This window comes from Salvelinus sp. IW2-2015, linkage group LG8 (assembly GCF_002910315.2).
Source record: "Salvelinus sp. IW2-2015 linkage group LG8, ASM291031v2, whole genome shotgun sequence".
In the NCBI taxonomy this organism is placed as follows: Eukaryota; Metazoa; Chordata; class Actinopteri; order Salmoniformes; family Salmonidae; genus Salvelinus; species Salvelinus sp. IW2-2015.
Window position 1 is genome coordinate 31,408,282 of NC_036848.1, and position 26,303 is coordinate 31,434,584.

General features: G+C 44.7%; 2 protein-coding genes across 5 annotated transcripts; one reads left to right on the forward strand and one right to left on the reverse strand.

Annotated features, from left to right (window-relative positions):
* The first annotated feature begins 45 nt into the window (after positions 1–45).
* arg1 (arginase 1) lies at positions 46–6,053 on the forward strand. Its single transcript, XM_023993049.2, has 8 exons — positions 46–272; positions 433–505; positions 2,686–2,860; positions 3,031–3,190; positions 4,976–5,070; positions 5,172–5,276; positions 5,415–5,551; positions 5,792–6,053. Exons 1-8 carry the CDS (start codon positions 168–170, stop codon positions 5,953–5,955), a joined length of 1,014 nt encoding a protein of 337 aa, XP_023848817.1. The 5' UTR covers positions 46–167; the 3' UTR covers positions 5,956–6,053.
* Positions 6,054–7,026: 973 nt separating this feature from the next.
* On the reverse strand, positions 7,027–26,303 carry p4ha1a (prolyl 4-hydroxylase, alpha polypeptide I a). Of its 4 annotated transcripts, XM_070444878.1 has the most exons (16): positions 26,220–26,303; positions 24,165–24,271; positions 21,912–22,008; positions 21,179–21,330; positions 20,752–20,889; positions 16,080–16,328; positions 15,757–15,968; positions 13,587–13,763; positions 12,200–12,270; positions 11,387–11,452; positions 9,774–9,873; positions 8,766–8,819; positions 8,511–8,576; positions 8,214–8,282; positions 7,980–8,076; positions 7,027–7,775 (listed from the first exon to the last, which is right to left on the reverse strand). In XM_070444878.1, the coding sequence occupies exons 2-16, from the start codon at positions 24,247–24,249 to the stop codon at positions 7,705–7,707; spliced, it is 1,704 nt and encodes a 567-aa protein (XP_070300979.1). In that variant the 5' UTR covers positions 24,250–24,271; positions 26,220–26,303; the 3' UTR covers positions 7,027–7,704. The 4 variants fall into 4 exon arrangements, with proteins under 4 accessions (XP_070300979.1, XP_023848816.1, XP_023848815.1 ...); XM_023993048.2 differs by lacking the exon at positions 12,200–12,270 and having other exon boundaries at positions 11,387–11,457; XM_023993047.2 differs by lacking the exon at positions 11,387–11,452.

A 26,303-nucleotide genomic window follows, 5' to 3' on the forward strand; every position in this document is an offset into this window, starting at 1 on the left:
TGGACCGTTAAGAGCGGCAATTGGCTCCCTGTTGGGTTTACTGTACCACGCTCACGCTGGTGTCGTCACACACTGGTGATGTGCCTTTGATTTCAGTAAACAATTTGATAGTGCTCCAGCGCCGCTCCAACCCTGTGCTCCTGTACACTGTGTCCCGACACAGGATAATGGTCATTATGAAAAGCTCGGGAGGATTACAACTCGCCTTCAGAATTTATAAGCGAAGTCATCACTCAGTTGGAATTATTGGAGCGCCTTTTTCAAAAGGACAAGTGAGTAGTCTATATTTTATTATAGGCTAGCCTACTTATTATAGGCTATTGATAGGTATTCGAATGGGCTTAATAGACTACCGTTATATGCAATATATATATATTTTAATGTATTGCTGTAATAGGCCTACACAGTCCCATAAATATATATCTGCTGCAGCCGCGGGATGGTGTGGAGAAAGGACCAGACCTCATTCGCGCAGCCGGATTGGTGGATAAGCTTAAAGCGCAAGGTGACGTCCTGATATTGATTTTACACTCATTCTGTGATATAGGCTAGCTAGGTAGCTCCAGTGCAGAAATTAAGACATCCGAACTGAATAAAATGGTGCGAATATAGAATGTACGGTACAGGGAATCTGTTTCCATTCAAAGTATTTGTTTCCCGAGAGAAATAATGAAATTATCCTGTACATTCCCAAATTGCAATATTTGCATCAGTATGCTATTGATTTAATCAAATGACTATGTGATCTGAGCTCTTATGAGGAAGTCACCAGACRTCCAACCTTTTCTTTGACTTGCCTGGCAGAGGTGTTGAGATTAAAGCATTAACATATTGGGGATCCGTTTGAAACCTGGTGTCAAATGGCAACATCATTTACACAAGCTAAGGGCATGATTTATTTTCCATGACCAAGTTCAATTCCAGGGCAATTCTGAACAAACTATGTGACTAAGTGATATTACATAGGCTAGGCTACAGAAATAATCCTATTGGGGGAAAAATACACCTGAACTTGAGCTCATGACCAGAGCATAACACAGACAGGAGTTTCCTTCGGAAAGACTACCAGTAAGACTGAACTGTCTAGTCGTGGGAAGTCTTATTGGGAAATCCGTGACCGTAAGAGTGACAGGGGGATCTGTGTGATTAAAGTGGATTAACATGTGAGCAGGATCAATCTCTCTGTGTCTGGGGGTGTGTCCTCCTCTGCCCATGTGTGTGATCACGTGAGATCAGAGACATCCTAAGCACCCTCTCTGTTTTATTCATATCACACAGGAGAAGGCATCTGATAGGCCTAGCTCTTTTGACCTTGCATCACTCCCCCTTCCATGTTTGTGTGTATGTGTTTGGGTCACGACAATGGCAGCCTCCTGCATTCAGTATGCATGCCAGTGATAACATTCTCACTCATTAAACCGGCAGCAACTGTTGCGGCACTCTGAGGACAAGTGRCCTGTCAATCCTTAGCCTGACTGTGTGCCCTACAGAGAGAATAGCAGACAGCAGCCTGGTCTCATAGACTAGACATAATGTAGTAAAGGTAAATCCGGGATACTCAAATTAGTATGATATGTTACGTTTGGTATGGTTACATAAGACAGAAGGTTAGTTGAGGCAAAAACGAAAGAGGGTAGTTGGTCAGGGTGGATGAATGGGCATATGACGCGAATGTCTAGCAACCCAAAAGTTGCGTGTTTGAATCTCACCATGGACAATTTTAGCTAATTAGCAACCTTTCAACTACTTACAACTTTTTGTCTACTTTGCAATGACTTAGCATGTTAGCTAACCCTTCCCCTAACCCTAACCTTAACCATTTTAGCTAACCCTTCCCCTAACCTTAACTGTTTAACCTAACTCCTCATCTTAACCCTAACGTTAACCCTAATRTCTAGCCCTAATCCKTAGTCTAGCTAACATTAGCCACAATAAATTAGAATTCATAACATATTGTATGTTTAGAAAATTCTAACATATTGTACGTTTTTCAAATTCGTAACATATCTTACGAAATGGATGAAGGATATGAAAAATGAATACATACCATACGAAACAAAATATTTTTTACATGGTGATACTATTATTTACGTACTGAATAATACAAAATTCTCTGAGACCAGGTTGCAGACAGAGATACCTCAATCACTAACATAGTAACAGACATAGTAAAATAAGTACTTCATAAGTCATTTATTTAAACTAGGAGAGAGCTCATTTGCATCTGATTGTGAAATGTTTATTTTGCAATCACTAACATAGTAACAGACATAGTAAAATAAGTATTTCATAAGTCATMTATTTAAACTAGGAGAGAGCTCATTTGCATCGGATTGGGAAATGTTTATTAATGGATGGAATGTAACATTTAGCATTTTGGTAAAATGGAGGGGATTTAACATTTAGCATATTGGCAAAAAGTACGAGTTTTAACATTACCAAATGGCAGTATGATCAGAGGTAAGGACTAGTTTAGAACATGTACAGGGATGGACCATTATAAACGTTGTGGGAATCCATTGACATCTTATTGCATCGGAGCCATGAGTTTGCAACTTTTCTTTTCTGTCTAAGTGATCCATTGACAGCTCATGCCTTGATTTTTTAAAACATGAGATTACTGTAGGTGCATTGACTAATGGGTTTTCTTATGTCAATTGTGTTGCCCAATCTACACCTACACAGGCTGTGCGGTCAAAGACTATGGCAACGTGACGTTTGAGGAGGTGGCCAACGATGAGCCAATAGGCAATGTGAAGAGACCCAGAGCGGTGGGCAGCGCCAACCAACGTCTTTCTGCTGCCGTCCACGCTGTGAAAAATGACGGACACACCTGTGTGATGCTGGGAGGAGACCACAGGTGTGTGTGTGTGTATGTCACATGTCTGTGCGTGTCTCTCATATTCACCCGTAGTAGAGCAAGAGCCCAGTGTCAACAACCAGCCAAAATACACCTACAATTATTGAGGGTTAGGGTTTTTTCTCTAACAATGTGATGTGGAATTCACTCCAAGTTTGGTCTGTGTCCAGTTTGGCAATAGGCTCGATCCAGGGGCATGCAGCAGCTAAGAAGGACCTCAGTGTAGTATGGGTGGACGCCCATGCAGACATCAACACACCCCTGACCTCCCCTACAGGCAATATCCACGGACAGCCCATGTCCTACCTCATCCACGAGCTGCAATCCAAGGTGATTTCTCTATCTCTCCCTCTTTTCCCATAGGCATCCCCTAGTTTTTATATTTCAAATACTYTATCATTAAGTTTGACCAGTAAATGTTATACCTTGGTATTCACAATACCAGTATTTACACAGTTGTGCAATGTCTGTTTTATTTGGGGGGGATTTATCGTGAGACTCTTCCTCTTCCTGTGCACATCATGAATCATGAATTTCTAAAAATGGATTATGAAATTTAAATTTTTTAAAGAAAATAGTCATATCAATTGTGTTTACGTTTTAGGTGGTGACAGTGTTATATATATAGTACCAGTCAAAAGTTTGGACACACTCATTCAACGGTTTTTCTTTATTTTTATTATTTCGTACATTGTAAAATAACAGTGAAGACATCAAAACTATGAAATAACACATATGGAATCATGTAGTAACCAAAAAAGTGTTAAACAAATTMAAATATTGCAAATAAGAATTTGTTCTTAATGTACTTGCCTAGTTAAATAACGTTTAAATAAAATAAAATAAATATTTAATATTTAAAATTCTTCAAAGTAGCCACCCTTTGCCTTGATGACAGCTTTGCACACTCTTGGCATTCTGTCAACCAGCTTCCCCTGGAATGCTTTTCCAACAGTCTTGAAMMAGTTCCCARATATGCTGAGCACTTGTTGGCTGCTTTTTCTTAAATAWAAAAAWYWAAATGATAGCCCCACTAAGCGCAAACCAGATGGGARGGCGTATCGCTGCAGAATGCTGTGGTAGCCATGCTGGTTAAGTGTGCATTGAATTCTAKATAAATCACTGACAGTGTCACCAGCAAAGCACCATCACATCTTCTCCTCCAGGCTTCACGGTGAGAACCAGACATGCAGAGATCATCCGTTTACCTATTCTGTGTCTCACAAAGACACGACAGTTGGAAGCAAAAATCAAAAATTTGGACTCATCAGACCAAAGGACAAATTTCCACCGGTTTCATGTCCATTGCTCGTGTTTCTTGGCACAAGCAAGTCTCTTCTTCTTATTGGTCCTTTAGTAGTGGTTTCTTTGCAGTAAAATCGACCATGAAGGCCTGATTCACGCGGTCTCCTCTGAACAGTTGATGTTGAGATGTGTCTGTTACTTGAACTCTGTGAAGCATTTATTTGGGTCGCAATTTCTGAGGCGGGAAACTCTAATGAACTTATCCTCTGCAGCAGAGGTAACTKTGGGTCTTCCTTTCCTGTGTCGGTCCTAATGAGAGCCAGTTTCGACTGCACTTGAAGAAACTTTCAAAGTTCTTGACATTTTCTGCATTGACTGACCTTCATGTCTTAAAGTAATGATTGACTGTCATTTCTCTTTGCTTATTTGAGCTGTTCTTGCCATAATATGGACTTGGTCTTTTACCAAATAGGGCTATCTTCTGTATACCACCCCTACCTTGTCACAACACAACTGATTGGCTCAAACGCATTAAGAAGGAAAGAAATTCCACAAATTAACTTTTAACAAGGCACACCTGTTAATTGAAATACATTCCAGGTGACTACCTCATGAAGCRGGTTGAGAGAAAGCCAAGAGTGTGCAGAGCTGTCAAGGCAAAGGATGGCTACTTTGAAGAATCTGTGTAATTTGGTTACTACATGATTCCATGTGTTATGTCTTCACTATTATTCTACAATGTAAAAAAAATTGTAGAAATAAAGAAAAACCCTGGAACGAGTAGGTSTGTCCAAACTTTTGACTGGTTCTGTACATGGGRATGAGCTACAGTTCTGGATGCAGACTTGCTGTCTCTGTTTCTTTGATTAGATTCCAGTTCTGCCAAATTTCTCTTGGATAAAGCCATGCGTATCGGCCAAAGACATAGTCTACATTGGCTTGAGAGACGTGGATCCAGAGGAGCAGTATGTTTTTGCCTGTCACCCTGTATCATACACTATCTTATCATGACCTTGCACTACATAATTGTTTACCGAAGACTAAAAAAAGATATCTCCCATTCCAGCCATATCCTGAAGTTACTGGGTATCAAAGTTTACTCCATGACTGAGGTGGATCGCCTTGGGATCGCCAAAGTGATGGAGGAGACATGTGACTACATCTTCTCAAAGTATGTAGCCTCAACAATTTCATTGTGTCGTTTTCATTTCTTGCTATTCCTGGTAGGCTACATCTAACTTGGACACATCAATGGAAATATTGGGCATTGACACGTGTTAGACATGAATTCATTTCTCTGATTCAACAGGGTGAAGAAGCCCATCCACCTGAGCTATGATATCGACGCCCTGGACCCATCAATCTCCCCYGCCACAGGAACCCCAGTAGTGGGAGGGCTGACCTACAGGGAGGGAATCTACATCACAGAGCACATCTGTCAGACAGGTGAGAGATCTCACACACAGATGCACATCAACAGAGATGCATAACACGCACACACAGATGCACATCAACAGAGATGATAACACGCACACACAGATGCACATCAACAGAGATGATAACACGCACACACAGCGAGATGGGAGTGCATCGGTATTGATGCTGCTCCAATGTACTTTTTTTAGCCTGTGTGCGCGTGTGTGGTCAGTCAGGTGTGTGTTGAGCGATGTGTTTTTCTTTGTGCAGGGCTGCTGTCTGCAGTGGACATGGTGGAGGTGAACCCTAAGAGGGGCAGGACAGATGATGAGATCAGCTCCACGGTCAACGCTGCAGTAGATCTGATACGTGGCTGCTTCGGAAAGCTTCGGGAGGGAAACCACCCTGCAGACTACAAGATGCCCCTGCCTTGAGCTGCCGACCACCACCAGAATCTTCTGTTACGATCAAGGGCTATCGCCATCAACGCAATCTTTWGTATTAAATCATGGAGATTAAAATACTTTCCCCCCAGAATTTTTTCAGGGTTTGATTTGTAACAACTGTGTTAATAGGAATAGTTCTGCAGTTGTTCCAATCAATTATGCGTCTGGTCTGGACAAATCATGTAAAACACTGACTCACTCCAGACTGAATTCTTTACTTAACGTAATATTTATTTCTGTAGAAAACATTAATCTCACATGTACAACACATATCCCCACACATCCCATCGTTATTACAATTCAAAATACAAAGAAGACCTGCATCTGGGAGGAAAAACATGTAACCGTGTTGCTTCTGTCCCTCTCCTTGCCCCCAACCGGGCTCGAACCAGGGACCCTCTGAACAAATCAGCAACTGCCATTATCGTTCTGCCCAGGGTCAGCATAGGCTTAAACTGTGGAGTGGAGGAACCAGGTTTGGAGTGATACACGGAAGAAACATTTCTTATCGATTCTTAGCATCATATTTCATTCAGTCATTTTACGGATGAAATCCTATTATCGTCAAACTCAATGAATCATCAGTTGATCAGGTACGAGCTTTGCTTCGGTAACATAGAACGGTGACAGTCAGTACCTGCATTTAGTTTACTGTGTTTCACCCAAGGCAGAGAGGAGTGGGAGACACAGGAGGAACAGCGCGTTGAGAAAGACAGAGCGGGGGGGGGGCGCAGAAAAACTAAGAGACATCGTGTACCTTTGGCTTTAAAAGTCAGTGTTTATCTGTGCAGCAGATGCAGTAGTGTTTGTCGTGGAGTGAATGACCTCAGGGCTGAAATAGCCCCGCGGCAGACATGGCCTTGGTAGAGAAGAGGGGTGTAAGGGAGAGAGAAGGAAAAGAGGGAGAGGGGGGGCTGGCACAGCTCCTCTGTCAATATATCACAGTGAATCAGTGATAATCACTTGTCATAAGCACTGTTCAGAGACCTTCCCTTAGTCCGATAGTAACCCAGACCCTGTGCATAGTGTGCTATATCAAATTCCATCAACAATGTAAAGAATGGTTTCTGAGAAGTGCACATGAAAATATGTCACGTTGTAGGAAGTTGAAAGGGAGAAGCAGCTGTGTTGATTGCTCTAGTTCCGTGTTTTCCCAACTCCGGTCCTCCAGTCCTCCGAACAGTACACCATTTCGTTGGAGTTCTGAACAAACACATCCCATTCAACTTATCAAGGGCTTGACGATGAGTTGACAAGTTGAATCGGGTGTGCTGGTCTGGGGGCTACAATACAAATGTGTACTGTTGGGCTATTCAAGGACCAGAGTTGGGAAACGCTGAACTAGTTAATTGAGCATCTTGTCGATAGTATCAACATAAAAGGTCCATGTTAAGGGTGAGAGTTAAATAAAAGTTCCCCAGGTTTTAAGACAGCTGTGCAGTCTGAGTGTGCAAAACCCATCAACAGAAGGCACAGACTGGGACTGGTGAACCCCACACGCACACGCGCACACACACACACACACACACCTCAGATAAAAAATAAAATGTGACAGATCACATGAGCAGCCAGAGCCTCAGAGAACCACTGAGTGAACGCTGAGTTTGGAGAGAAGGAAGGAGAGGAAGGGGGTGGAGAGGTCAGAGGGCACGTCAGCGTCCACAGCGCCGCGAGTCAGGTGGGTCCAGGTGTAGGGATTGGAAGAGGAAGACGAAGAAGGTGTTTTATTCCTTTTGATCAGTCAGACTCGTCCAGAGTGCAACGTCTTCTGAACTCTTGGCCTCGCTCGTGAATCCACTTGTTGGACACTGGAGAGAGAGAAGATGAAAACTAATCCAGGTGAACATATAAACACACACATCAAAAAACATGACATAGGAAAAAGGACCCACTGRTAACTGCTGCAGCAAACCGGACACAAGGTTATTTCTGCCCCCAGGCAGACCTGAAGTTCTCAGGGTGTAGGTAATGTAGCAGGATTAAAGGATGTAATGAGAAACAGGTTGGCTCACCCCACTTGTTGCCCACTAGGACGGGGCAGGCCGCGTGCCGCGTGCTGTAGTCACCCTCCCCGCTGGCAAACAGGTTATACCAGAACACCGCACTGCCCTGAAAACAAGTTTACATATACACACATCAAAGACACCGTTCCTGATTTAGCGTTCAAATATCATCACAGGAAAGAAGTCCTTGGCACGCCTAACAGGAAAAGAATGCGACGTGAACACCGCAGTTGTGCGTTTCACCTTTTTGGGCCACACTGCAGCTCCCACATCTGTAAAGACAGTGGCGCCCCCTGATGGCACGTCACTCATCTGCAACAGAGAAGAGAACGTCTTCAAGCTATCAGTCATATGTACCACTCTAATAGCAGAGATTTTTCAAGTTCAACATAATTGAACCCCATTGATGTTTAATGGAATCTTGGAAATTAGTTCGATTTACACATGGGTAAACGGAAGATCGAAAGTGTATCCATAGCTATGAAATAAACCTGAAACAGTGAATTGCTTAATGGAGATGTATAAAGCAGAGATACTAACGTAAATTAACCAGGTGGCGATGCGGTTCCCAGTGCCCAGCTCTTTAAACGCATCTGGTTCATCTTTCTGCAAAGACAGGGAACATACACAAAGGGTCTAAGGTTAAATAACACTCAAGGCAACAAAAACCCACCCACATATGAACCCACTAACAACAGTAGACGCAAGTGTGSCAGCCATCAACAGTCACCCACTGACTCTCGGTCATGCACGTCATATTTCCCTGACCAGAATAGAAAGAGAAGCCTTGTTTACCCGCCCAAAGTCAAAGTGGGGCTCGTATTGCCCGCCCACGCCGTAATTTGCCACCTGGGGAGAGAGGAAAAGAGGGTATAAACAGTGACAGATGCTGTGTTGTCATTAGAGACACTCGTCTTCAGTACTGTAGAATGACCTTTCCTTCCGCTTCACCTTCACAGTACAAACACTAGTCTTTTCATTGGCTCTTCCTAAGTAACAAACGGCAGTAAAGTTCATTCCTGATCGATCAATCAAATGTATTTATAAAGCCCTTTTTAACATCAGTAGATGTCACAAAGTGCTATACAGAAAACCAGCCTAAATCCCCAAACAGTAAGCACTGCAGATGTAGTCACTGCATGGAATACATTTGTCACCCTGTTGCTATAATAGACATATACACTGAACATACCAAACATTAGGAACACCTTCCTAATATTAAATTGCTACCCCCCTTTTGCCCTCAGAACAGCCTCAATTCGTCGGGGCATGGACTCTACAATTGTCGAAAGCGTCGCACACGGATGCTGGCCCATGTTGACTCCAATCCTTCCCACAGTTGTGTCAAGTCGTCTGGATGTCCTTTGGGTGGTGGACCATTCTTGATACGCACGGGGAACTGTTGAGCGTGACACAAACCAGTGCGCCTGGCACCTACTACCATACGCTGTTCAAAGGCACTTAAATATTTTGTCTTGCCCATTCACCCTCTGAATGGCACACATACACAATCCATGTCTCAATTGTCTCAAGACACAAAAATCCTTCTTTAACTTGTCTCCTCCTTCATCTACACTGATTAAAGTGGATTTAACAAGTGACACAGTACATAAGGGATTCATATCTTTCACCTGATCAGTCGATGTCATGGAAAAAGCAGGTGTTCTTAATGTTTCGTATACTCAGTGTATATTCACATCATTGGTCGCTAAACCCTATAGGTTTACTGCGTGAGTATCCACTCCTGCCAGTCCTCCAGTCCTACCAAACTCCCTCAGCCAACCGGATGTTCTGTTGTGTTACCTGCAGCTCCTCTGCTGTCTTGACATTCAGGCCGGTGATGTCCTCAATGCGCTGGTTTATCTTGTCCACTACTGGATCCTCGTAGGCGGTTAGCCACGCACTGTGATGAGAGACGGAGAGTTTCTGAGTCGTAAAACACACCTTGATTTATGATCAATTGCAGCCAGGCAGCTGACTAACGTTACTACAGATGAGCATGGGCTGCATGCGTTAGTACTGTATGTTAGAAGGGTGTAGTAGGAGAAGGAAACAGGCTGGTTGGGACAGAACGCTTCAAGGGAACCCCATATTTATCCACAAGTCTCAAAGCAAAATGTTATTTTTTTCCATTTCTCCTTTTGATATGCTTCTATTTGAAGAATCCCCTTAGTTAATGCAAACTTTAACTGTTTCTCACCAAGGAAGATGGGGCAGAGTAACCATTTGGGGTTATTCATTTAACAACAGACCCCAGTCCTTCTGTCCCTCTACGTAAAATATATATATATTGGATTAGAAAGGTATGGGAGTAACAGAAGACGCTGTTAAGTGTCCAGCAGGCGGCAGAGTAGACTGGGCAGACCAAGATCTCATCCTTCCATTGGATAGGAGCCACACCTCACTTGGCCCCCTTGAGGGGTCGAACCACGTCGAGTCAGACAAAGCCCCAGTCTCAGGCCCTGTGTTTTACACACCAACATTTAACGGGAGTGCCTGTGTGTGTCCTATGTGCATCCAGCTAATTAGCTTAGCCTGTGCATGTTATATAAATGAATAAGACATGCCTTGAAGTGGCTCAATCTAGTCATACACACTGAAGTAGAAATGTGTGTGTGTGTGTTGAATTACTCTGGGCTATTTTTGAAGTGCTGTTATTGGGAGAGTACGGACAGAATTCTGTCTCAAATCCTCAGATATAAATGCGCCATCAGCTGCTATATCGGCTGTACGGTTACAAATATGTTTGCTGTATCAGAGTGGTTAATTAAACCATTTATCTAACAAAAAGACAAATATATACAGCCTAGCCAAGAACCCGGATAACTAATGGGCCTAAGATAATTCGTTAAAACATTGCATGTTTAATGAGCAAAAAGCTTAATGTATTTAACTCATTTAGGTGAATGGGCTCAAAGGTCGTAATGAAACTATCATCTGGGGTATCAGACTTGAGGAAAAGAACACGGTCACCAGCATGTTTCCGTTTGCTCGTCTCAGCTCAATCTATCTGCACGAGGGGGCGCTCTATAACCGCTCCACATTAAACAGGCTTGAAGGGAGCCACGAGGCCGGCAGCCACCTTCCTGTAAGAGGAAATCAACTTTGACTTCCACCCACACGCTGAAATAACATTCTGTACGATACACCAGAGCCTGCACCAAGATAACCGAAAAAGTCTTTGTGTTTTCAAAGAAAAAGAGCAGATTAAACTACCTTGGCTTGTCATGCTGATAATGTCAATCATCTGATGAGTGGGAGGGTAGAGGAGGTGCTCTTACTGTATAGGTCAGGGGGAGGGAGGGAGGTGTATCCATAAGCAAAGGTCCACAAAGGGGTGAGGGAGAGGGATGAGCAGCGTGAAAGGGCGGACAGGGCCTCATGCAGGCCCCTCCCCGTCACCTTTGACCCCTTACCTCTTGGAGACTCTGTAATGGGCCGTGGTGAGTTTCCCTGTTTGGGGGTCATGCACGGTGGCGCGCCTTAGCTAGCTCCCGGACGGTTCACATTACAGTCACAGATCACAAAGTGGAGGACAGACACACACAGAGAGGAAGAGGAGAGACAGAGAAATAGAGAGAGAGACAGAGATAGAGAGAGACGGTCACTGAACGATCAAGCAACTGTTTGAGAGCCAGACTGATGCCAGGCCAGGGCATGCGAACCATGCCGTATAAAAACCATCGCAGCAAACGACTTGCTGAGCTTGCACTCAGGTAATGGCTAGTAATGGCCACTGTCAAACTTAATTGAGATGCTACAAAAAGGAAGATGAGATATTAGACTGCCCCTGTCGCACCCCCGACTACTGTTAACGGAGTCAGATAACAAGCAGAGGATACTGGACTCCTCTTCCTCCCTCTTGTTATGATCAAAGCAGTGGCAGGACGTCTTGGCAAGAGCACGGGCCCAGAATTATACCTTCTTCAAAATCAACCTACCTTCCAATATACCTGAAATATCTACATTTCACACAAAAAAGTGACTTGTTCAGGCAATAACAGCACAAGCTCCCCAAACATACAACACTATCAATTTACACTAGTCATTGTGTACAATCAGTTATAATCATTCTACGCTTAAGTCGTAGAGTTCACGACTAGCTGTTGTGCTTTTGCCAAGGTTCCTGCCCGAAGCGGAGGAGATGCGGGGTGCAGAGGGGTTTGGCGTACAGACAGAGACACGGTTTGGGGTACAGTGTTGTGCCCATCCCTGCCTGCTGGTCTTACCTCTTGCTGATGCGATAGTGGGCGGTCTCCAGCACACCAGTAATGGGGTTGGAGATGGTGGCCCGGCGCAGCTGTGGAGCCAACAGCCAACCGGCCGAGAGGACACGGGTTACAGGGACAAACCCTGTTACACACTGGCTGGCTGCTGGACCCACGTACACTACTAGGCTACATTACGTCTGTGCTGTGTGTCCCTGCTGGGTTCCCTTACCCTCTTCCAAGAGCTGAACCACAGCTTGAGTTATGGATCTCGATCATTGACATCAATACACGATTTATGCGAAAGTCAGATATGTGTTGATATGAAGCTATGATTGGGTTATGATCGTTTGAGGTGATGTACATTGCCGAGTCAAAACTCCCTTTTAGTTCTAACTGAGCTATCAAATACTACTGTATGAGCCAAACAAGTGGGATGTTGCTCTTATCCAGCCAGTGTGTAACAAATAAACAAAGACACACATTGTACACAGTCAGGTCCTCAGGCAGAGTGGGCATCCCCAGTGTTCTTATGGCAGCAATGGAACTTGCATATTACACCCATTTTAACCAGTGGAGGCTGGTGGGACGAGCTATAGGAAGACGGGCTCATTGGAAAGGCTGGAATAAAATAAATGGGACCGTATCCAACACATCAAACATATGGGAACCACGTTTGTCTCCGTTCCATTTATTCCATCCAGTGCTGGAAAAAATACCCAATTTTCATATTAAAGGTAAAAATACCTTAATAGAAAATGACTCAAGTAAAAGTGAAAGTCACCCAGTAAAATACTACTTGAGTACATATACTAAGTATCAAAAGTAAATGTAACTACTAAAATATAGTTAAGTATCAAAAGTAAAAGTATAAATCATTTCATATTCCTTATATAAAGCAAACATAAAGCCAACATTTTTTTAAATACTTTTTTTTACGGGTAGCCAGGGGAACTCTCCAACATAGTAGGGATGACCAGGGATGTTCTCTTGATAAGTGTGTGAATAAGACCATTTTCCTGTCCTGGTGAGCATTCAAAATGTAACAAGTACTTTTGGGTGTCAGGGAAAATGGATGGAGTAAAAACCGCATCATTTTCTTTAGGAATGTAGTGAAGTAAAAGTATTCAAAAATATAAATAGTAAAGTAAAGTACAGATACCAAAAAACTATTTAAGTAGTACTTTCAAGCCTGTCCTCCTATAGCACCCCCACCAGCCTCCATTGATTTTAATGCCTACCACACTTAGGGTTGCAAAATCCCGGAGACTTTCCCAAAACTCTCCTCCAAATGGCAATTCTGGAAAACCTTGGAATTGTGGGGGAAAACGGGAAAAATTACTGGAATTTTGCAACCCTTACCACACCCCAGACCTTGCCTTCCCCTGAGGGTGGACCTTGAACTCACCCTGGGTTTGGCCAACTCTTTGACCTTCTCGATCTCGCTGTTAGAGAGGACGTCGTGGTAACGGATGATGCGTGGGCGGTCCCACTCGTCCTCCTGCTTGACGGGACCCAGCACGTACAGGGGGTGGCGGTTGTTGTCAGAGTAACGGCAGAACATACGACTCTGACGCCGCGGGGTCTGAGATAGGGGGAGGGAGATAGAGACAGAGAGATCATTATCATATATAAATCACAGAGGGTCACCCGAGGTCACAAACTTGCAGATCATTTGCTATGGTATCTGACCCAAACATTACGGGACATATATGGGACATTCTCACAGTTCTGGCCATTGCTATAGCTACTGGCTTAGAACCTATCAAGGCACGGTTCAGCGAGTGCACACACACACACACACACACACACACACACACACACACAACACCAACCCACCAAACACACACACACACACACACCCACACACACACACCACACACACACACACACACACACACACACACCACACACCACACACACCACACTCTAACACCACACACCACACTTGTTCGTCCAGGCTTCTGCCTCGTTGCCAAACATAATGACTAGAGTAAACAGATCCATCTATGGACAGACAGACAGGCAGAAGCAGAGCCAGGGGGAGAAGCAGGGAGCGGTGTATGCAGGAGAGAGGACACAGAGAATCACTAAGGAGATTCACGCAGCAGAGGAAAGTGTGCCAAAAGATTCCTTTAGTCCTGGCAAACATCGAACTGGTCTCTCTCGGATGAGCATATGGCTTCGGAAATACCCATCTATACTGAACAAAAAACATAAATGTAACATGCAACAATTTCAAGGATTTTACTGAGTTACAGTTCATATCAGGAAATCAGTCAATTTAAATAAATAAATGAGACTCTAATCTATGGATTTCACATGACTGGGAATAGAGATTTGCATCTGTTGGTCACAGATACCTTAAAAAAAGGTAGGGGCGTGGACCAGAAAAAGTCAGTCTCTGGTGTGACCACCATTTGCCTCACGCAGTGCGACACATCTCCTTCGCACAGAGTTGATCAGGCTGTTGATTGTGGACTGTGGAATGCTGTCCCACTCCTCTTCAATGGCTGTGTCGAAGTTGATGGATATTGGCGGGAAATGGAACACGCTGCCGTACTTGTCGATCCAGAGCATTCCGAACATGCTCAATGGGTGACATGTCAGGTGAGAATGCAGGCCATGGAAGAACTGGGACAGGAATTGTCTACAGATCCGTGCAACATGGGGCTGTGCATTATCATGCTGAAACATGAGGTGACGGCAGTGGATGATTGGCACGACATTCGAGTCACAGTATCTCTGTGCATTCAAACAGACATCGATAAAATGCAATTGTGATCGTTGTCCGTAGCTTATGCCTGCCCATACCATAACCCCACCGCCACCATGGGGCACTCTGTTCACAACGTTGACATCAGCAAACCGCTCGCCCACACAACGCCATACACGTGGTCTGTGGTTGTGAGGCCGTTTGGACGTAGTACCAAATTCTTTAATACGACGTTGGAGAAATGAACATTTCATTCTCTGGCAACAGCTCTGGCGGACATTCCTCCAGTCAGCATGCCAATCGCATGCTCCCTCACTTGAGACATGTGTGGCATTGTGTTGTGTGACAAAACTGCACGTTTTAAAGTGGCCTTTTATTGTCCATAAGGTGCAGCTGCGTAATAATCAGCTTCTTGATATGCCACACCTGTCAGGTGGATGGATGATCTTGGCATAGGAGAAATGCCCACTAACAGGGATGAAAAACACATTTGAACGCACAATTTGAGAGAAATAAGCTTTTTGTGCGTATGGAACATTCCGGGGGTCTTTTATTTCAGCTCACGAAACACTTTACATTTTGCATTTATATTTTTGTTCAGTGTAATTCAATGATCAATATAAAGCCTTTCAAGACGAGTAGGACTTCAGCCGTTTAAACATCAAAATGCATAGCCATTAGAAGTTGTGCATGCAGAGTGTGTGTGTTAGTACCAGTGGAGGCTGGTGAGGGGAGGATGGCTCATAGTAATGGCTGGAAAGAAATGAATGGAATAGTATCTTTCCATTTATTCTATTCCAGCTACTACTAGGAGTCTGTCCTCCGATTTAAAGTGCCACCAGTGGTCAGTACAGCCTCTCACCATCTTGATGCCCTCGCCGCGACACAGCTGTTCGTACTTCCTCCTCTCAGGCAGGTAGTCTGCAGGTCTGCCCTTCTTCTCAGACGCCTCCCGCTTCTCCCTCTCTCTTTTCTCCTTCTCCTTCAGGCCCTCCTCCGCCTCCACCATCTTCTGCTTGGCCAGCTGGTACTCAAAGTACTTCAGGTTGCCGTTGGCTCGCTGGTGGGCAGAGTCTGAGGAACACAGCAGACACATTTAGGACCGAAGAGGAGAATCTACTCAGTATCGTCCTGTGAATTACAATCAAGACATGAAACGCCTATGAAACACAAATATCCACCCACCCAATTTCAGCAGTCTCTTGGTGTAGTCCAGGGCCCTCTCTAGCTCCCCCTGCTGGTAGATGGAGTAGCTGAGGTAGTCCAGGATGGTCACCATGTCCACAGTGGACTCCTCTCCCCCGTCCAGCTGTTTCAGGGCCTGCTCCATCCACAGCTCCGTGTGGTAGTAGTCTGCATCAGAGTAGGCTATCTTCCCCAGCTCAAAGCAGTCCTCCACCGTCATAGGGCTCATAGTGACATCAGTATTGGTTCCTGTGTGTAGACATGAGTGAGTGACGCACACCCATCAGACACACACATAGACTCATCTCATCACCATAAAAATTTCATCTCGGCCGCATTTGCATACAGTGCATTTCCATGGCATTACATGGGATTTCAAGACTTCATGTGGACTAAATGGGGCTTTCCACCACATGTTGTGAGCCCTGTGCAGGGTTTCCCTCCGTAACAGGAACAGGAGCAGCAATCACTGAAGCTATAACAGAACCTCCGCCGGCAACACGCCACGGCTAATCCACTCCTGGTATGCAGCTCCCTCCACATGCCTTTCCCTGCCTGCCCCTCACCCCCCTCACCAGGCAATTTCCTCATGGCGATGGTATGTGTTTCCAGCCAGTAGGTGCCTAAATGACTATCGCCTCATAGCACTCACATCTAAAGCCATGAAATGCTTTGAAAGGCTGGTCATGGCTCACATCAACACCATCATCCCAGACACCTTAGCCTTACTCCAATTCGCAGACCGCCCCGACAGATCCATAGATAGCGCAATCTCTATTGCACTCCACACTGCCCTCACTCACCTGGACAAAAGGAATACCCAAGGTAAGAATGCTGTTCATTGACTACTGCTCGCATTTAACACCATAGTCCCCTGCAAGCTCATCTGGACCTCCCTGGACACTCCCTCTGCAACTGGATCCTGAACTTCCGGAGGGCCGCCCCCAGGTGGCGAGGGTAGGCAACAACACATCCCCATGCTGACCATCACTGCCTCATTGCCTGCATCTGCTATGGGTCCGTGGTCAAAAGACCACCCCTCATCACTGTGAAACGCTCCCTAAAACACTTCTGCGAGCAGGCCTTTCTAATCGACCTGGCCCGGGTATCCTGGAAGGATATTGACCTCATCCCGTCAGTCGAGGATGCCTGGTCGTTCTTTAAAAGGAATTTCCTCACCATCTTAAATAAGCATGCCCCTTTCAAAAAATTTAGAACAAAGAACAGATATAGCCCTTGGTTCACTCCAGACCTAACTGCCATCGACCAGCACAAAAACATCCTGTGGCGGACTGCACTAGCATCGAATAGTCCCCGCGATGCGATATYCAACTTTTCAGGGAAGTCAGGAACCAATACACGCAGTCAGTCAGGAAAGCAAAGACTAGCTTTTTCAAACAGAAATTTGCATCCTGTAGCTCTAACTCCAAAAAGTTCTGGGACACTGTAAAGTCCATGGAGAATAAGAGCACCTCCTCTCAGCTGCCCACTGCACTGAGGCTAGGTAACACTGTCACCACCGATAAATCCACGATAATCGAGAATTTCAATAAGCATTTCTCTACGGCTGGCCATGCGTTCCTCCTGGCTACCCCAACCCCGGCCAACAGCTCCACACCTCCCCAGCTTCTCCTTCACCCAAATCCAGATAGCAGATGTCCTGAAAGAGCTGCAAAACCTAGACCCGTACAAATCAGCTGGGCTAGACAATCTGGACCCTCTCTTTCTAAAATTATCCGCCGCCATTGTTGCAACCCCTATTACCAGTCTGTTCAACCTCTCTTTCGTATCGTCCGAGATGCCTAGATCCAAACTGTTATAGACCGATATCCATCCTGCCCTGCCTTTCTAAAGTCTTCGAAAGCAAAGTCAATAAACAAATCACTGACCATTTCGAATCCCACCGTACCTTCTCCGCTGTGCAATCCGGTTTCCGAGATGGTCATGGGTGCACCTCGGCCACGCTAAAGGTACTAAACTATATCATAACCGCCATCGATAAAAGACAGTACTGTGCAGCCGTCTTCATCGACCTGGCCAAGGCTTTCGACTCTGTCAATAACCTTATTCTTATCGGCAGACTCAATAGCCTTGGTTTCTCAAATGACTGCCTCGCCTGGTTCACCAACTACTTTGCAGACAGAGTTCAGTGTGTCAAATCGGAGGGCCTGTTGTCCGGACCTCTGGCAGTCTCTATGGGGGTATCACAGGGTTCAATTCTCGGGCCGACTCTTTTCTCTGTATATATCAACAATGTCGCTCTTGCTGCGGGTGATTCCCTGATCCACCTCTACGCAGACGACACCATTCTGTATACATCTGGCCCTTCCTATGACACTGTGTTAACTAACCTCCAAATGAGCTTCAATGCCATACAACACTCCTCCGTGGTCTCCAACTGCTCTTAAACGCTAGTAAAACCAAATGCATGCTTTTCAACCGTTCGCTGCCCACACCCGCCCGCCTGACTAGCATCACTACTCTAGACGGTTCTAACTTAGAAAATGTGGACGACTACAAATACCTAGGTGTCTGGCTAGACTGTAAACTCTCCTTCCAGACTCATATTAAACATCTCCAACACCCACCACTGCGACTTGTGTGCTCTATTCGGCTGGCCCTCGCTACATATTCGTCGCCAGGCCCACTGGCTCCAGGTCATCTATAAGTCGATGCTAGGTAAAGTTCCGCCTTATCTCAGCTCACTGGTCACGATAACAACACTCACTCGTAGCATGCACTATAGCAGGTATATTTCACTGGCCATCCCCAAAGCCAACATGTCCTTTGGCCGCCTTTCCTTACGGTTCTCTGCTGCCAATGACTGGAACGAATTGCAAAAATCGCTGAAGCTGGAGACTTATATTTTCCTCACTAACTTTAAACATCAGCTATCTGAGCAGCTAACCGATCACTGCAGCTGTAAATAGCCCATCTGTAAATAACCCACCCAATCTACCTACATCATCCCCATATCGTTTTTATTTACTTTTCTGCACACCAGTATTTCTACTTGCACATCATCATCTGCTCATCTATCACTCCAGTGTTAATTTTCTAAATTGTAACTACCTCGCTACTATGGCCTATTTATTGCCTTACCTCCTCACGCCATTTGCACACACTGTATATAGACTTTCTTTTTTTCTATTGTATTGACTGTATGCTTGTTTATTCCATGTGTAACTCTGGGTTGTTGTTTGTGTCACATTGCTTTGTTTTATCTTGGCCAGGTCGCAGTTGTAAATGAGAACTTGTTCTCAACTAGCTTACCTGGTTAAATAAAGGTGAATTTATCAACACGGGGGCCCCTCAGGGGTGTGTGCTTAGTCCCCTCCTGAACTCAGTGTTCACCCACGAATGTGTGGCCTAACACAACTCCAACATCATCATCAAGTTTGCCGACACGCCGGTAGTAGGTCTGATCACCAACGACGATGAGGCAGCCAGCTAGAGCATGGAGCTTGCAACGCCAGGGTTGTGGGTTCGATTCCCACAGAGGACCAGTACGAGAGAAAAATGTATGAAATGTATGCAATCACTACTGTCAATCGCTCTGGATTAGAGGGTCTGCTAAATGACTAACATATAAATGTATAGGGAGGTGGTCAGAGACCTGGCAGTGTGGTGCCAGCACAACAACCTCTCCCTCAACGTCAGCAAGACAAAGGAGCTGATCGTGGACTACACGAAATGGAAGGGCGAGCACACCCCCATCCACATTGACGGGCCCGTAGTGGAGCAGGTCGAGAGCTTCAAGTTCCTCGGTGTCCACATCACTAAGGAATTAACATGGTTTACACACACACCCTAACAGTTGCGAAGAGGGCACGACAGCCCCTCTTCCCCCTCGGGAGGCTGAAAAGATTAGGCATGGGCCCTCAGATCCTCAAAAAGTCCTACAGCTGCACCATTGAGAGCATCTTGTCTGGCTGCATCACCACTTGGTACGGCAACTGCAAGACACACGACACTACAGAGGGTGGTTAGTACGGCCGAGTGCATCACTGGGGCCGAGCTCCCTGCCATCCAGGACCTCTATACCGGGAGATGTCAGAGGAAGGCCCAACGAATTGTCAAAGACTCCAGCCACCCAAGCCATAGACTGTTCACTCTACTGCCGCACGGCAAGTCTGGAACCAACAGGACCCTGAACAGCTTCTACCCCCAAGCCATAAGACTGCTAAACAATACTAAATAGCTTATCAAATGGCTACCCGGACTACCTGCACTAACCTTCTTTTGCACTAACTCTCTTGTACTGACTCTATGCACACACACTGGACTCTACCCACACACTCTCATATACTTACACTGATACCTCAACACACACACACCACATACGCCCACACATACATACTGACGCCACACACACACGCACACTTTCACACGCGCTGCTGCTACTGTCTATTATCTATCATGTTGCCTAGTCACTTTACCCTTACCTATATGTACCTCGTACCCCCTGTAGATAACCATGTTATTTTTACTCCTTAATCACTGTGTATTTATTCCTCGTGTCACTATTTCTATTTAATCATTAACTCTGCATGGCTGGAAAAGGACCCATAAGTAAGTATTTCACTGTTAATCTATACCCGTTGTTCACAAAGCATGCGACGCATAGATTTAAAGCCCCTAGCCTCAACCTCCCTGCCCCATCACCCCTCACCAGGCAGCTCTCCCGTGGAGATGGTTTGCGTGTCCAGTCGGTAGGTGTCCTGCAGCCTCATCAGGGCCTTGGCTGCCCCCGTCTGGTCATCATCATTGGGGAAGTACTGTCTCTGGATGGTCAGGTTCGAGATGAACCCTGGAGTATGGGGGAAGGAAAGATCGCTAAGAAGCTCAATTCTATTATACGAGACCTTCCCTCAAGGCGGTACAGATGCTAAAAGATGCTTGGAGAACAATCTTGTTCCTCTCGGAGTGGATAAAGACCCTGTTCCATCACTTTAGTGAAAAAAATGCTGCTGATTGTATCATTTGAAGAAAAAAAACTTGTCAATTAGCACTTAGCAATAATTTGGAAGGATGAATCTTTATGAGGTAATAAAGCATGTACACAGTCGTTATAATAGAGGCCCGTGAGTAACCCTGACCATCAGACATGTCCTTGAGGACCAGGCTCTCCAGCTCCCCCCACTCTGTGTTGAGCCTCTTCATCAGCTTGAAGGCGTTGACCGGGTGGCCCAGGAAGCCCTCTGGGTCCTGAGTGGCCGTGGCCGACAACACGTCCAGCTTCTCAGCCCACCTGGACACGTCGCGGAGGGGGAAAACACATTCAGTACACGACTCCCAGAAGCAAACAGTGATTCCTTGTCTGATGCATTTCCACATGTGACACACATACATCAACATCGTATTCACGTACTCCGTCTGCAGACAAACATGCACGCACACCTGTCCCTCAGCACCATTGAAAGGCAATATATAAAGAGATCAGTTGCGTCATGTCCTGGACTTGACACACCCGGTTGTCTCTTTACAGTAACACAATAAGCGGAGAGGAAAACTAGGTGTCTTGTTAGCCGGGCTCTTTGTAAGTGATATGACACCCTCAGCATTATGATACCCACTGAGGGTGTTGTTGCACAGGTGGCATGAAGAAGGATATGTGAAGAATATGTGTGAAAATATGTGAAGAAGGATATGGAAAATGATTATTTTTGGTAGTATTTATACCATTGTGTGTATGCCTTGTGGGAGAGAGTAAAGTGAGCAAGAACGAGAGAGTAGCTGTCTGGGCATTTGAGAGTGAGTGACAAAGATAGCGAGATGGGGCTAGAGAGATAAAGCGTCTAAGGGGGGGGGGGGGGGGGGCTCTCCTCTCACTTTTTGACTTGCTCCAGCTTGCTCTCCTCTGCTCTGATGTAATCCTTCAGAGAGGTGACCAGGTCCTTTTCTGTGTACAGCAGATCTGTCATCTGACCTGGGGAACACAGTGAAACAGGGGTCAAAAGGTTGTATAAATGTTGAATACATAGAAGAGCTATACATGTTTGTAATGTTTATGTCTGTGATAAACACATTTCTCCCCCTTGGGTTGAGGTTTGTGACCAAGACAGGATGGTAGTGATAAAAGCCATTTCCATGTAAAAAGACCCATGAGCCCCAACGTGAAGATTATAGGAGCATTTCAAACTGGGTGTCAAATAAAAGCTATAGAATCTATATTTTTGTGAAATTAAGGCATGTATACATTTTTCAACCATTTTCCATCCTAAAAACGAGGAATGAGCAAAGGCTTTAGATTTCTGGTGAACATTGAAAAAGGGCGTGTTAGAGAACATCTCCCACAAAAAGTCGTCAGAGATATTATAAACACGTCAAAACACAGTAACGTTGTAGTGAAGACCCCTGGCAACCAATATCAACACTTCTTTTAAGCGTTGGAGAAATGTTTCTGCATTCTGTAAGTTTAAGAAACATTGCCTTGCGCCTTGAAATTCCATACCCAAAAACCCACATCCTTTACATTGTATAATTTCTCTCCCTCATGAGGGAGGATAATGAAAGTTCACAGAAGTATCAAGTAAAGGTAGACCTATCAATGAGTTATAGTGTTTATACTGATATCAATTAAGTTTATTACTGAAGTATTCATTTAATTATAATTTAATTCATATTCATTAAGGGCTCCCGAGTGGCGCAGCAGTCTAAGGCACTGCATCTCAGTGCTAAAGGCGTCACTACAGACCCTGGTTCGATTCCCGGCTGTATCACAACCAGACGTGATTGGGAGTCCCATAGGGCGGCGCACAATTGGCCCAGCGTCATCTGGGTTTGGCCGGGGTAGGCCGTCATTGAAAATAAGAATTTGTTCTTAACTGACTTGCCTAGTTAAATAAATAAAAACAATAAAGTGATTAGAACTCGAAATTCGCATCCCAAATCAGTAACTGAATTTCTGATATTGAATTGGCTACAACGGGAAATCACAGGTCACAAACCACATATGGGTTCACAAGTTTGTACAGCACAGTACAGTAGAGTACAGTAAAGTAGAGTATAGTTCAGTACAGTCCACAGTAGAGCATACTAGCATTGAGTACACTATAATGCACTGTATTGTACTGTAATGAACTATATTCTACTTTACTGTACAGTACTCTACTGAGCTCTACTGTGCTGTAGTATGATGTCCAAACTTGTGAAACGTAGACATGGCCCAGTTCGGACCAACCAAATTTGGTGGCAGAGCTCATTAAAATAATAGCCAGTGTGTAGAATAATATCCAAATATGCAAAGTAGGATATTGCATATTTATACCTTTGTTTACCTATTTAGAATACATCACCATGAAAAGAATGGCATCCATTACCATAATAATGCATTTCTGTGCAGTACAGGTCAAGGACCCATGATGTAATTCTGTTACTGGGTGTAAAACCACTTCACTTACAGTAGTTCAATAACCAAAAGAGATTATTTTTAAAAGTCTGTGAGTCATGTCCTAGCTGACACCACATTCATTCTGCAGACATCGTTAAATCTTAATTCGGAGCAGATCGTTTTTGGAAAGCGTGGACACACAATAAACGAAGGGAGATGTGACTGAAATTCTCTTACCAAACGTTGCATCTCCACAGTTCCTCCAGTAAATGTGTTTTTATTTTAAACGTTTCGTGTAAATTCGAGAGCTCGGGACTATAAGGTTCTATCTGCAAAAAGATGAGATAATTGGCCTTAAAGTCCCGAACTCTCATTGGTTTGAACGGTGTCAGCAATTTTTTWAATCTTGTATTCTTTTAAACTTAACATGAATTGGGGGTATTTAGAGTACTATATCGGTAGAGAACACTGAACAGAACAAGGCTGTGTCAATAACTACATTTTGACAACAATTCAGATGGAACCTTATAGTCTCATGCTCTCCGATTGTTATAAGTAGTCCATGTGCAAAGAGCAGTATGGTTTGTTAAACATTGAAATCAACGGGTTTTGTTTTGGCATACACTTTAAGTGAGATTTTTTGTTGTTGACGTCTCCGCGCAATTTCATGAACGTGGAATTGCCCTAAACCTACTGAATAAAAGGGTCTATAAAGGATTGTTCATGGAAAATAGAAGGAGGGGGATATTTACCGATGGAGGTGAAGAAATCTTTGTCAGCGGAGGATGTGCAGAAGAGACAGGTCAACAACACACACCAGACACCCCTCGGCGCCATCTTTGCACTGCTGCACAGGGGTCTGTAAGAGAGAGGGGTAGACAAGTTGTTAAGTCTGTTACATATCATATTAATACCTGTGAGATGAAAGGCCACTTGCGTGTCTCAGCATGTCAACTGGCTGAGCAGAAGCTCCTATTAATTTGTTGCCTACACTGAGAGATGGTTTTGCCAGGCTTGCCGCCAGGACTCACTGAGTCTGCACGCACCCAGTGAATATGTAACCAATGCCAACTCACGCCCCCGGCAAGACCCACTCTGGTCCTTTCACTGCTCCCAGACGGCCTTAGTTCTTTTTAACTCGTGTTGCTCCTAAAAGAAAAACACTTCGTAGACTCAAAGCGAGGATTTTCAATTACTTTTAGTCTATGAAAAAAAAACGTGTTTTCATTATACAGTGTCTATCTATAAAAATAAAAAAACACACAGACTTGATACTCAGTTGTTGAGTCACACAGTGACCGCTTGAGACAAAGAGGACAGTACTCCGTTTGACCAGAGGGCATTTGAGGCTTTTGGGATGATGGAGTACACATGCCGGCCAGTGCAAGCAGCAGCTGCATCCCAAGGAGCGCAAGGAGCAGAGGGGGGTCAAGGTGGGAGGTTAAGGCTTGATTCCCCACACACTACACCACACCAGCCTCTTGGGCAGCCCAAGCATTTACGATGGGCAATCAAATACCCGGGAGAGTGCACAAGTTCACACAAAAGGCTGGAGTGCAGTTGGTACAGTACAGTAAACAAACAGGCCAATAGGCTTAATTTCCTTTCATGTCGGTCTGGATTTGATTTCTGATAGGTACCCTTGAAACAGACGTGCAACACCTAAACAGAGGCCCAGGAGAGATGACCCATCACTCATCCCCGCCTAGGAAAATGTAAAGTAGGTCTCATCACCAACTGGTCTGGAATGTGGGAGATGTGATTCTACAAGACTACCCACGGCTAGGCTATTAGGTTAAGAAAACTCGCGAGGACACGCAGAGGCGATGTGTCTGTAATCGGCTATTACTGTTCACTAAAACAGTTTATAATTGTTCAATAACACGCGCTGACAGCCATGTTGTATACAAGCTGCCTTAATTGGTTGAAGAAAACTAATCCTGACGTTTTCCAGCAGTTGACCGGGAATGTTTGAGTCAATGAGTCGTAAACTGAATGTATAGCCAGCCTACTGTTGGAGAGGTTCAAGCTAGGGAGTGAAATTCGGGGAGACAAGACTGCCACGTTCATGCCCCTCCCCCATTGCTGGGATTTTGGGAGCACCCCTATCAAAAATAGATTTCCTAGAAGCTCTAGAGTCTGACTGCAAATGAAAGATTGGTATAAAGGGAAGTTACATTTGCTTGAGTTTCATTTTCCACATCTGGTATTTTATCATTCTGGCCCTGCAGTAGCTGACTGACCTCAATGAACTTCCTTCACAATGGAGATGAGTTCGGTCAGCTAACTTAACCCTTCAGCTATGTTTCCGAACGATCTGCACGTAGGCAACTCTTCCCTTGAAATAGCAACATTGTCGCAACATGTGTACAATAACGTCCCAACCAATTGTTTCCAGCAACATGTTACTGTTACGTGTGGAATGGGAAAACAACACATTGGCGATAAAAACATCGAGCTTAGCTAAGTTTTACTGCAGGTGCGTCATAAAACTTTTTGATACCTTCACACATTGTTGCTACTGTCCAGCAGGGCAAATCAAAGCCAAGCCAGATAGCAACACAGTATCAATAGCAAAAATCGAGCTAATGTTTCATTTGCAACAACGATGTGACTGACAAACAAAAATCCCCAATGTGTTATTTCATAAAGGAATGCAGCAGACCAAAACGAATAGCAGTTTAGCCATTAGGTCCAGAGTGACTGAGGAAATGTCCAGACGTTTCCTCCAATAAATACTAGTGAGCGATATCATACAGAAGACGCATCATGCAATAATTAAGAACATCAATGACATATTTTGGTACCTTTTTCGGCCCAGCACTGCGTTCGGAAGGGGGTTAAATCCCCACGTCAATTGCCACCGCTGCTTTCTCCAAATCCTCGGTATT

Bases quoted from the DNA above. Each gene is read 5' to 3' on its own strand.
- p4ha1a (XM_070444878.1), bottom strand. From the start codon at position 24,249: ATGGCGCCGAGGGGTGTCTGGTGTGTGTTGTTGACCTGTCTCTTCTGC. The intron at 12,271-13,586 runs GTGAGTTCAAGG...TTGGCTCCACAG, and splicing joins AAGAGTTGGCCAAACCCAGG to CTGCGCCGGGCCACCATCTC. The intron at 8,577-8,765 runs GTAAACAAGGCT...CTGTCTTTGCAG, and splicing joins CCCACTTTGACTTTGGGCGG to AAAGATGAACCAGATGCGTT.